A 12725-nucleotide genomic window follows, 5' to 3' on the forward strand; every position below is an offset into this window, starting at 1 on the left:
CACTTAAATCGGAAAAAAGTGAAAAATTAATTGGAAAATTACATTCCCACAACTACTTTAATATGAATCGCCGAGATGTGGAAGTGCACCTCTCTATTTAGACACTCAATGCCGTCAAAACGGTCTTGAAAATAGGCTAGCCTCCAGGGACTGAGCATAATTTTTACAGTACTGTATATTTACAGGTTAAGTCTTGTCTCGTTCCTAGACGCCTCTCTCTTATTGCCATTCTCGTCCCCATAGCCCTTTCGTTTCTCTTAGCCGGCTGGGCCTTGGCACGAGGAAACAAAGGGCTCTGGGGACAAAGGATTTCCAGTCCTAGATTCTAGGACTTCCGGTCTTCATGTATGCAGTCATGGCGTTTTAAAAGAATGTATGAGAGAGTCGTTACGTTTTCGACTTCCGCTTAGAAATTCTTTGTTCGAAACAACCAATAAAAAAAATTCGAATTAATTCCAAAATCCTATGTCCCCAGAGCCCTCCGTTTTCTCGTGCCAAGCCGGCTAAGAGAAACAAAAAGGCTATGGGGACGAGAATGTCTTATTGCAATAAAATTGGGCGCCCAAGAGAGGAAGGGAAGTCGAAAACTTCACCTCTCTTCTTTTTAAATCAGCACAGAGAGCTTTAATTAGCGTAAATCATTGTCTTGGGGGAATCCCGTGTGAAAGGGGAGGGGGGATGTTCTTTGCCAATTTTTGTCTCACTTAGTGTGTTCAGGACAGAACGCCACTGATGTTTTTCCCCATCAAGGCATCTTTTTAGTAGCGATTCACGCAGGCTGAATAAGCAAATGCTCTCTTACAGTTTAAGATAGACCTAACACAGAATCTCGAATATTTCTTCATAAAAGAAAACGTTCCATGGAATGTCTTTATCGTCCTTAAAATACCTGTAACGTTTATCTGTGTGTCTGTTTTAGAATGGAACCTTTTGGGGGCCAAATATAATAAAGCTTGAGCGCCCCTGGTTGGTCTCCCTTAGGAGTAAAACTCAAATTTTCCGTTGAACATCCCTACCCTTTTAATATGGGAGTCCTTGACTGCTATAAAGTGGTCTTTGTCATAATCAGCGCAGCTGTAAAATAGCATCAAAAGTATAGCACTTTTGACATTTTTATGAATAAAATACGAAATCAAGAATATATAGTAGAGAGAGAGACAAGAAAACTGGGAACTATAACTCCTTGTTACAGAACCATTTATGTTCACTCAGTTTATGAGTCAGCACTCCCTTCAAAGTCTGTAAATAACACTTGACATGAAGCACAAAACGCTTTTTAGATTTAAATGTGTACTTTAAAGCTCTAAGCATACTTTAAAGTTATGAAAAAATTAACGAAAAAATTTTTACATTAGCAGGCATATAATCGTTAGAGCTATACAATTGTGTAATATGTAAATTTTAATCTATATAAACCTGAAGACAACATAAACGCCAAGGGCTTATATTTAGGGATAAATGGGGACGGTGGGGAGGGAGGAGGGCTACTGTTGGAGGGATGTTGCATCTGAGATTATATGTTCTTCCATACTTTATTGGCTGACTGGCGGGCAGGCTGGCGGGCTGACTGACTTCGAAAATAGAAGCGTTCAATTCAGTTTTGTCAATTAAAGCCCTTTGAAGTTTTTAAGTTGGGCTCCAACTTTTTAGCAAATTGAAGAGCAAACTATCGCTGTTAATGACAAAATGCGTTTTTTCTCACATAAACAACATAAAAAGTACAAAGATTATAAAAGGTACTTAGGGTTAATATAAGAAAACAATAATACTGATAAAAAATGTTCATAGAATTAAAGGACTTATACAGAAGATTACCAGGTTTAGTTCAAGTATATAACATGTAAATTCGCAATTATATCGGTAGTTTTCTTAATAAAATAACACTTTAAGTTTTGAGCAAAATAGTTCCGTAGATATACGTAATCGAAATCTCCAAAAATATGAAGACTGCTGAATTAAGTTACTGATTGTAAATTATTTGGAGAAAAAAGCCAAATATAGAAGCTGCTAAAAATAGTAACCTGTTAAGAAAGAATACGTAAAACAGTTTATAAAAATTTACAAAAAATATACCAGATCTTGCCATCGCTATGTTTAGTGTTTGCCCCTATATCATTAGCTGATTAGAAAATTGATTAATAAACGCCAAAACAAAATTGTTTTTGTGATGTTACTGTGTCTTGTCCGTTAGTAAACAGGGGGCAAAATAAACGTAGTTTATCTAATTTTAACCACGTAAGGATTAAAAGCTTAAACGGCGCCGCCGGCACCACCCCACCGAAGCTTCCGGTAAAATCCCCCCTCTCCTTATACAGTGGAACTTCGATTTAACGAAGTGCCAAGGGACTGACGAAATTCGTTCGTTATATCGAGGGTTCGTTATATTGAAAACCTCGATATGACGAATTTGCGGAAAAACAACCACAATAGGAATAGTTAATCCGTTTTTAACGCTGCACTACGTACCAAGCATTTCCGGCTATTATCGATTTCTGAAAATAACATTTAAAATGTATAACATATGCACATAGATTTGGATATATGTATTTGAACTTGTTTTCTTCTTACAGGATTAAAGAATTTTCATCCTTGTTGGTCTGTTTCGCATTTATCTTTTGTCGCGTGTTGACATTTCTTCGTTATATCGAGGTTCATTTTACGTTTGGGCTACTGGATTGTGTTCGTTATATCGAGGTCCTGTTCCATACATTTTACTATAACTTTGGCCGGGCTTAGGAATATCGTTCGTTAAACCGAGGACTTCGTCAGTTATATAGAGGTTCGTTAAATCGAGGATCTACTGTCATAGGAAATTAACTATACATGTTATTAACGCTAATTTCAAACATTCGCGTTAATTTTATGCAACTTATTAATTTACGTCATTGGATATTTTTAAAATAGTGTGATTTAAAAATCACACTATTTTACAGCATCGTTATTTCAAGACTCTTTTATTTTCAGCAAAGTTACATGTAATCTACCTCTCCGTCAGAGTCAGTCGGCACATCGTCATTTCGATTTTAAAATGTTTCAGTTTAGTAACGAATAATTCCAATCACTGTTTAGATCTGTTACAATCAAAAAGTGTAAGACCTGATATTGTTAAATGGCCTTCTGGTGGCCGTCTGGGGTGATTAGCTCAAGGTAGGAGCGTAGAACAAATTGCTAACCCGGAGATACTCAAATCATCATTAAATTGAACACACGTTCACGTGTCCAAGGCAAGCTACAGCTTAAAGTTGAAAAGAGCTTAAGAGGAAATCCGCCAGGACCTCGAGTAGTTATTGGACAAAATTATGTACCAAAACTATTTCCACCTGATTGCAAGCTTTTGTGTTACTGCTTCAAATATCTTATCGAAAGAAATCTTTTCTAACAACACCACACATCGAAAACACATTTTGAAGTTCCGCTGAATTCCACTAAATCGCTTAAAAGATGTAAGCTTTTGCCCATAGCTTGTGAACTTTAAATATCATTTTCTCAGACTCTGATAAGAAATTGTTGTATCAGAATTATTTCCACCTTATTGCAAACTTTTTTGTTACTGCTTCAAATATCTTATCAAAAGAAATCTTTTCTAACAACACCACACTTTGAAAATACATTTTGAAGTTCCGCTGAATTCCACTGAATCGCTTAAGACGAATTTACAAAATGGCTACACGTGAGATTTTGCCCCTACCTTGTAAACTTAATTTGAAATTAATTTTCTCAGACTCTGATAAGAAATTGTTGTTGGTGTTATCACGGATAATTACTTACATCTTTACCTTTTATTAAGGGTAGAAAATAACGCAATAGGATTTAAATTATTCTGGAAATTGATTTTTGTCCAACTTTAATAAATATTACTCGACTTCCTAGTGGATTCCGTCTTAACAAGACTTCAACTGAACCAAGATTAAAAGATTACGAGCTCACATTGAGAGTCTGACGTAGTAAAAGAATTATAAAATTGTAAAAGCCGAGTCCAACATGCAGGCCCCACGCAACGTAAAGATATTGTTCAAAGTACATTTCTGAGTTGTGCGTAAATACTTGCGTAACAATATTGTGTCACGCGGCAAAATAGCTGACAAAAGTTTCATTTGTTTTTAAACAGATCACGGACTTTAGCTATAAAAAACTGCGTTCACGCACACGCGAAAAGAAAGATCTTAAAATTGGGAATCACAATTTTCACGTAAAAATAAAATTTCCAAAATGACGTTTCACGGCAGAGTGAATAGCCTCAATCACACTTCACGTAAAAAGGATAAGGGAACCTGAAGAATGGCAGTGCCTTTCGAAATACATTGTACAGTCAACTCTCTCATGACGGACACCTCTATAAGACGGACATATCTGTAAGACATGAAACGTGAAACTGCAAGGCTGATAGAACTGCGCAGAAAACTTAATGCGGCAGAGACAGCTGTTTCGGACTCTTTTGTCCTCGTCAGTACAGTATAATGCCACAGAGAACAGAATGTGCAGCCAACGCTAGTCAACTGTTACAATCCTTGTGCGCCCTCTGCTCGTGGTAATGACACCAGATAATGTCTCAAATCGAAATGTTATTCATTACCTCTGTAAGAGGACACCTGTTATTGGTCCCGTCCCTGCCGTTTTTCAGTCATTTTACTGTAACTAAACTCACTATAAGACGGACACCTCTCTAAGACGGACAGGCCTTTCTCGATTATGCTAGCATTTTTTCCGGCATTTTTTGGGAAAACGAGCATTTTTTTCGTTTTTTCTTCAAAAAAGAATTGCTAGCATTTTTTGTCACTTTTCATGACTGTGATCCAGATTTTCAGCACTCAGAACTCGAAAGGATAAATAATCCTAAAGTTTCACAATTTTGATTACATAATTTGATTGTTTTCGGTCTGTTTCGACTGTTTGTGCGTTGTGTTACTTGTGTACTTGTGTTGTGTTACTTGTGTGTGTGTTTTTTTATTTTTTTTATTTTTAAAAAAATAAATTATTTTTTTTATTTTTATTTTTGATTTTTTATAAACAAACAATTATTAAGTATCACCTGTTGTTGATATGAGCATATAATGTGAGAGTTTGTACGTTTTGTTTGAAATAAAACAAAGCATTTTTTGGAATTCAAGTGGCATTTTTTAAGGAAATCAGGCATAATTTTAGCATTTTTTTGGCTTTATGCGAGAATTTCTAGTAGCATTAAATGCCAGTTTTACTAGCATAATCGAGAAAGGCCTAGATTGGAGCCAGTCCCGACGGTTTCCGTCTTAGAGAGAGTTGACTGTATTAGTCGTGACGTTGTCTTCCTTTACTTTTCAGCCTTGCTTTTAGTTTTTTTCGTTCATCATCATCATCATCATCATCATCATCATCATCATCATCATCATCATCATCATCATAAACTTTATTTAATCTCGAATTTCAGAGTAGCTTGACAAGTTTAGTTTCGTTGATTGTAGCTTTGTAGTAGCTTTGTTTCGTTGATTGTAAATTTAAAAGCTGATTAGATCCGGTGCTTCTGTTTTGTTTATACGCTGGCACTTCACTCAATTGCATTTTCATTTGCGTCAAGAGGGTCTCTTCTTTGGCGGTGGGCGGGGATGTTATTTTGGGAACTTACGGTCCAGTGCTGTAGCACAAATCGGACCAACTGGTAACCAATCAGATTCGAGAATTTTGCTAGCGGAGAACCAATCATTCTCGTCCCCATAGCCCTTTTTGTTTCTCTTAGCCGGCAGGGCCTAGGCACGAGGAAACAAAGGGCCCTTTGTTTCCTCGTGCCTAGGCCCTGCCGGCTAAGAGAAACAAAAAGGGCTATGGGGACGAGAATGAGAACCAATAGGAATCGAGAATTTTGTGATTCGCTTTTCCGCCCTAGGGCCAGTCCCTCCTCGAAAACAGTGATTACATAACACAGGGTATAAGCTGTGTTCTTCATAATCTTGGATCTTGTCGAGTCATTGTCTTGTTATACGTCTCCTGGACGAAAATGGGGCTCACAATATTATCCTTGCTGCTACTGTGTGGAAGTTCTTTTGCAGATCTTTCATCGGAATATAAAAACAAGGCCTCTTTGACGGACGCTTACAAGCTTTACTGGACACATAATTCCACTTCGAACGTGATGCAGATTGCGCTCGAGGTCAAAGCTACCGGCTGGGTGGCTTTGGCGTTTACCAAAGAGAAGAGCAATAACATGGAAAATTACGATGCCTGTCTTGGCTATGTTAGTGGAAGTAAAAAAAGTCTGAAGGTGAGTCGCTAAAGATAAGGATTTACTTACATTTAAGTTACCGAAGTTGCATGTTTTGAAAGGAATTCGAAGGGGTACATGTATTGTTTTGCAAAGAGTTCAGCATTGTTTACAAAAGAAAGCATACATAATCTTTTCTTCTTAATGTTTGTGGAGTGATTTATATTGTTTTACAGCGCTTTATTCAGTTTATAGTGACAATAAACCTTGTTGGAAACCGTATATAAGCTTGAAAATATCGTCGATTTTCACCTGAAAAAACAGCCTTAAGTTAAAGTTAAGTTACGTACGGTTTTCGCGTTCTTAAATATTCTATGTACAAGCTAACATTAGAATAATTGTTAGTGCTAAATTTGAAAAATGCTTGTGTTGAGCGAGGTGTGAGAGAAAATGCACATTTTAAACAAAGACTTTCTCACGAAAACAGCTATTTTTGCAGGAACTTTCTATGCTTGCGTGAGATCACATTTATATTAAGCCAATATCGAAATGTGCTTAACAGATTATGGCATCCCTGCATGCAAATAAAAATAGGATTACATGTATATTAATGTTTGCACAACAATACCTCTATTCATGTTGGCCTTTAAGGCGGGAAATATTGTATTTCAGTTTGTTCACAAGTTTCCCATGTCACTGAAAACCAATATTTGAGGGTCTATTTCAGGGTTTGTCCAGTCCGCCCACCCCTATATATTTTTCTTCCAAGGCCACAATTTTTTTATTTGCTCTAAAGATAGATACCTCCAAAAATTTCTTGACCATAGAAAATATAAAGAATGTGCTTGCAGACAGACACTCAAAATCAGCTAAAACCACCGGAAGTATAATAGACCCAGGTTACATTTATAGAACAGCACCCCTGAAGGGATTTAAGGCCATTCAGGCAAACATCTTCTAACATTACAATTTTTCTTTAAATTTCACCACTGCTAGTTTACAAGTTACTTATGTCAGAAATGTAAAACAATGGGGTCCCTGAATTTGTTCTCGAGATGCAATATCTAAAGGAATTATAGGCTCTTCTTTGGATAAAATTATAACTTTGTCTCTCGATATGACCTCTGAGGCTTCTGACAACAAAATATCCTTTGTCCGAATTTATTTGAGTGGGTATATTGAACAAATATATTTGACTTTTAAAGTCCAATTAGAGTAAACTTGTTTTAAACAATTGGAGTTGCAAACATTCAAAACAGCAAAATGTTGCACAATGTGACTGATTTGATCTCACGCGGGAAGAGAAAATGAGAACTATTTATACTTCTAACATTCAAATTTGGCTTATTTTTTGTCAATCGGTAGAAATCTATCCCAAAAGGTTATAATTTTTATCCCGAAAAAAATGGGGATCACCAACTTAATTTAAGAGAGGAAACTGCATTTTAGCAAAGTTAACGCAATGGCTACCCACCCTATATCAGTGTTTGGAAAGTTTTCTTAACCTGTGCGCTCATGCATGATGTGGCATGACGTTGACATGAATTACCTGTATGTGCACAGTAAGGATGTGCATAAACAATTATGGCAAATGCCCTTAACAAAACCAACTGTTTCCTGTGGGGTCGGTACTTACGGAACTGTGCACAATATTTTTAAAAAGCCATGTCATTATTATTTTTTAAATGAACATTGTAACACTTAACAGCTATTTTTTATCTTAACTTAATTTATTATATTTAGCACCTTGAATGCTTTTAGTATAAATTAGTTTCTATAATTTCGCACACACATTTTAAACTTGATAATGGTGCCAAGATGACATGGAAACGTTGTTCAGTTTTTTCGCTAATGTTTATAGTTTTTATCTGTATTTTCAAAATTTACCAATCAAAATTTGATTATCTGTTGAGGATAAATGTAATCCCTACTAGTCAATTTAATTAGTCACATAGATCAAAATGGGTCACAGACATGGATTCTGGGTCTAAATTTTCAGCTGTCATCACCAATCCATTGTATTTTCGACATCCATGAATTAAAATTGCTATTTTCTTCAAAAGTCCGCAATCTGTGTGTACTTAAATTTATGATGCTACCTCCAATGGCAAGTTTTAAGGTTCAATACTGAGTTTTAAGGCCCCTTATACATAATACTTTTTGTCCACTGAAAAAAGTGTATTAAATTTTCTGTTGATGAGGGTGACAAAAATAAATAACATACATGTACTATTTTATTAAATTATACCTGCCAACTTTTTCTGGGTCAAAGGCGTGAGATTTTTATCCTGAGAGTGCCAGTATTTCCGAGGACGATACAACCATGTCCAAAGTTTTCCGAAGACGTCCGAAGTATTGCGAAGATGTTCCGAACATATCCCGATCCCAGTGCATGGACGTGTTTTGCTAAACACAACCTCATCCCCAATGCTATTCTTGTCAAAACTCTGAGTTTTTGGGAAAAGTAACGTCATTTACTCATTTTACATGGAGTTTTCGTTTCTCACATTGGTTTGAGTTTACATATTTTTGGAAAGTGTGTCGGTTATGGTTGTAATAACTCACATTTCTTTACTAGGCGTGAGAAATTGGTTTGTAAGCGCGAGTTGGCTTGAGATCGAAGTTTTCAACTCGTAGGCGTGAGAGTTGGCAGGTATATTTATCAATTTTAAAAGCTTAATAGGAAAAGGAAACCTTTTTGGGGGGGGTTTTTTTTTTTTTTTTTTTTTTTTTTTTTTTTTTTTTTTTTTTTTTTATTTATTTATTTTTTTTTTTTTTTTTTTTTTAATTTTTTTTTTTTTTTTTTTAAAAAAAAAAAAAAAAAAAAAACATTTTAAAAGCAGCATCTATTTCTCATTTTATGTTTAAATGGTTGCATGGCAACCACAGGGCACATAGCTGCCAGGGAGGGGGTGGAAGGGGGTGTGGGGGGGCTACTGAAAAATGTTTTGTACGGGGAGGCTCTGCCCTGTGGTCCAACTCCTTACCCTTTTACAGTGTATATAGCATTTTGACAGAAAAGGCACCCCTTTCAATTTACCGACATATGCCTTAAACAGGAAGTCTTGATGCCATTTTTATGTAGCAGATTAACAGCAGTAAGGTGTATCTGTTTGAAATATTTCACTGAACGCCTTTTTAAATACTTAACTGACCAATATCCCTACCCTTTCATATATCTAAAGCCCTTTCGGGCAGGGTCTCCCTGTATATACCATTATAGAGAGCACCACCCCCTTTTCCCCAGGAAGGGGGACAGGGAGGCTGAGGGGTGCAAACCTAAATATTGTTGTATGCAGCACTTGGGTGCCTAAAAATTAGATGGAGAGGAAACAACAAAATGGGACAGACCACGTGCTGAACTTAAAGCAATACGTTTTTTTCTTCTTAAATTTTCAGGGTTATTTGACAAATGGTCACAGGGTACCTCCACTGGATCCCTCAAATGACTGCATGCTTGAGGAAGCAATGGAAGTTGGTGGAACCACCACAATAAAATACCACAGGAGGCTCGGCAACGAGGGTGATTCAAAGGATGTTGTTATTGAGGTGAGCTGCCATGCGTTTATTAAAAAGCCAGGATCCAAGAATTTTATATTGGTTTAAATGGCTTGTGTGGGAGACTTGGTGGCCCTTATGGTTAGTGAGCTGGACTCTTGATCGAGCAGTCCGGGTTTGAGCCCAGGCTGCGGCCATTGTGTTGCATTCTTGGGCGAGACACTTTACTCTCACAGTGTCTCTCTCCACCCAGTTGTATAAATAATAGGTACAAGTGGATTTAATATTGATGGGTAACACTGTGATCACTGATGGACTAGCATTCCATCTTGGCAGGGAGGGGGGAGGAAATACCATAGAAACTGGTATAAGCTCCGGATTTTCAACTCAACCTCATGGGCCACTAGGCTTGACTGCACACCCATTACGAAACAGAAGTTCACTTTAACAACTGGCTCAAAAGGTCTCATTTGTCAATTGTAACTCATGGTAACTGACTGCAATCCATTTTTGTTTGTTTCTGTTTTTCGAGGTGTGTTAGCTGTCACCATAATTAAAATTGATGGCAGCAAAAAAAAAAAGGATCACTAAATTTCGGTGGTAATTTTCTTTTTATTGAAAAGTGCATGAAATGGCCGGGACCTCATTGAAAGAGCACAATTTCTGCAAATGAGTAATCACGAATTCAAAGTCAACACAATGGGTTGTTGATGAACTAATTTTAATTTTTTTTAATTTTCCTTGTTTTTAGAAAGGTGAAATCATTGTTGTATGGGCATACAAAAACACTGACGACTCCCTGACAAAGCATGATAAGCGGGGATTTGCCACCGTGACCATGATAAGTGCTAGTGAGGCAATCAAGCTCAAATTTGGGTTGGCATTCCTGGCTATTGCTGTGGCTTTTTTATTTTAAATAAATGCCACAGAGAGTGTAGAGCCTTTTGTCAACATCTTTGCTTTAAGAAGAAGTTGATTAGTGCATTTTTTTATGTGTCATGTGACTAAAATTAATGTTCTTGTATTGCCAAATAATTCTTGTACCTGGAAATAGGAGGCAATAATGCAGAAGGCTTTAGCTAAAGTCCATTTCTCTTGCCCTGCTATGTGTCATAGCCATGTGATGCACGCCCTGACTCGTCCCCAGTTGTCCCGCAGTCTCGCCTATAAATATTAACGCGAGAAGCACGGTTGGGGTTATTCTCTTCCTTCCCATGATTCCCTCTATTTTCAGTTTGACCCAGTCTCCCTGGACTCAGAAAAGAAACTTGGGACAAGTCAGATGCATGCCGCGAACTTTTTAGCTGCAGCCTTATGTCGACTATTTTGCTTGTTAAAGTTAACGAGGAGAACAGTACATGTGATGGAACTTAATTCACTCCTTCCACCAACTAGTCAGCTGTAGTAAACTCTCAAGGAAATACTTTTTGCTGTGGGTGATGAATACGTTGAATACATTTTGTGTTGTGATGGTCCTGTTAAGGATGGTCTCGATTCCAAATATATAATACTGTACGTCGGGTCCAGTGCCGTCATGCAATATCTGTTTACAGATTGTCTGGTAATATAGTTATATTCCGACAAGCAAACTGAAGGTCACCTGGGGCGAAATAATTGTCGTAAACTTGCAAAAGTTTTTTTTTTCTGTATGTTTTTCCAGTTGTGACTTTACTTGCTAATGTTTCTTTAACAAGGATTATTGATGACAAGTAATAAATTGCCACTAAATTGGTTAGAACTAATAAGAAATAGGTAAGAACTTAATCCAGAAGTACAAACAGCCTTTATATTAAAAGTATAACTTGCTGTTTAGATAAAGTATTTAAGATGTAGATGTGTAGATAAGCTATTCATTACAGTAGTTAGCTTGGCTATGATAGGTAAAAAAGTGTTTAGGAGGAAATCCGCCAGGACTTCGAGTAGTTATTGGAAAAAATTATGTACCAAAACTATTTACACCTGATTGCAAGCTTTTGTGTTACTGCTTCAAGTATCTTATCGAAAGAAATGTTTTCTAACAACACCAAACATCGAAAACAAATTCGAAGTTCCACTGAATTCCCAGAATCCAAAGAGGAGTTTTGCCCGTGTGAACTTTAATTCATTTCCAGACTGAAAGAATGTTGTACCAGATATTTCCACCTTATTGCAAACTTTTTTGTTACTGCTTCAAATATCTTATCAAAAGAAATCTTTTCTAACAACACCAAACATCGAAAACCAATTTCGAAGTTCCGCTGAATTCCACTAAATCGCTTAAGACGAATTTACAAAATGGCTACACGTGAGATTTTGCCTATACCTTGTAAACTTTGAAATTCATTTTCTCAGACTCTGATAAGAAATTGTTGTTGGTATTATCACGGATAATTACTTACATCTTTACCTTTTATTAACGGTAGGAAATAACGCAATAGGATTTAAATTATTCTGGTACTTGATTTTTGTCCAACTTTAATAAATATTACTCGACTTCCCAGTGGATTCCGTCTTAGACACTTCACTTTTTATCAATTGTAGGTGTAGTTTATTATACTTGTAAAAGTTAACGCAAGTATTTTGTATTTTTCTTAAAAGTATTTTAAGCCATTCTTTGTTTGTAGGCTCTAATTAAAGAAGGATTCTCTCCTTGAGGGAGAGCCCCAAGTCTTTGTGGTTTGTAAATTTATTGTTACTGGTAGCTGTGCACTGAGAAGACTTTTTAAAAGCTATTACCAACTCCCCCCCCCCCCCCATTGCTTCGGGGATGTGTCCCCGAGTCTCTGATACTCTGGACCTGTTCCAGAGAAAAAAGCTTAATTTGTGACCCTGTTTCAGACAATATCCACAATGAAAATATATAACATATAAATAAAAAACACTAGTTAACAAAGCGCTCACTTGACTTTGTGTGTGGCTTGGAGACAATACGACAAGGGGAGCGGAGTTCATAGTTAAACTTTAACGTTCTTAATTAAGATTCTGGGGGAAAATCTACCCTGTTCCAGAGTCAAAAGGGTGATTTTTATACTCCGTTCCAGAGTCAGAGACAAAAATCATACCCTGTTGAGCGGCA

The 12725-nt window shown here is 36.8% G+C and overlaps 1 protein-coding gene across 1 annotated transcript; it reads left to right on the top strand.

Annotated features, from left to right (window-relative positions):
• The first annotated feature begins 5881 nt into the window (after nucleotides 1–5881).
• Nucleotides 5882–11728, top strand: LOC144662270 (uncharacterized). Its single transcript, XM_078523044.1, has 3 exons — nucleotides 5882–6232; nucleotides 9572–9721; nucleotides 10422–11728. Exons 1-3 carry the CDS (start codon nucleotides 5969–5971, stop codon nucleotides 10584–10586), a joined length of 579 nt encoding a protein of 192 aa, XP_078379170.1. The 5' UTR covers nucleotides 5882–5968; the 3' UTR covers nucleotides 10587–11728.
• Nucleotides 11729–12725: the final 997 nt, after the last annotated feature.

This window comes from Oculina patagonica, chromosome 8, assembly GCF_052425735.1.
Source record: "Oculina patagonica isolate OP01 chromosome 8, crgOcupat, whole genome shotgun sequence".
Classification (NCBI taxonomy): Eukaryota; Metazoa; Cnidaria; class Anthozoa; order Scleractinia; family Oculinidae; genus Oculina; species Oculina patagonica.

Excerpts from the sequence above, each read along its gene's own strand:
- LOC144662270 (XM_078523044.1), top strand. The coding sequence starts at position 5,969 with ATGGGGCTCACAATATTATCCTTGCTGCTACTGTGTGGAAGTTCTTTT. Across the intron at positions 6,233-9,571 it reads GAAGTAAAAAAAGTCTGAAG|GGTTATTTGACAAATGGTCA; the intron begins GTGAGTCGCTAA and ends TTAAATTTTCAG. Across the intron at positions 9,722-10,421 it reads CAAAGGATGTTGTTATTGAG|AAAGGTGAAATCATTGTTGT; the intron begins GTGAGCTGCCAT and ends CCTTGTTTTTAG.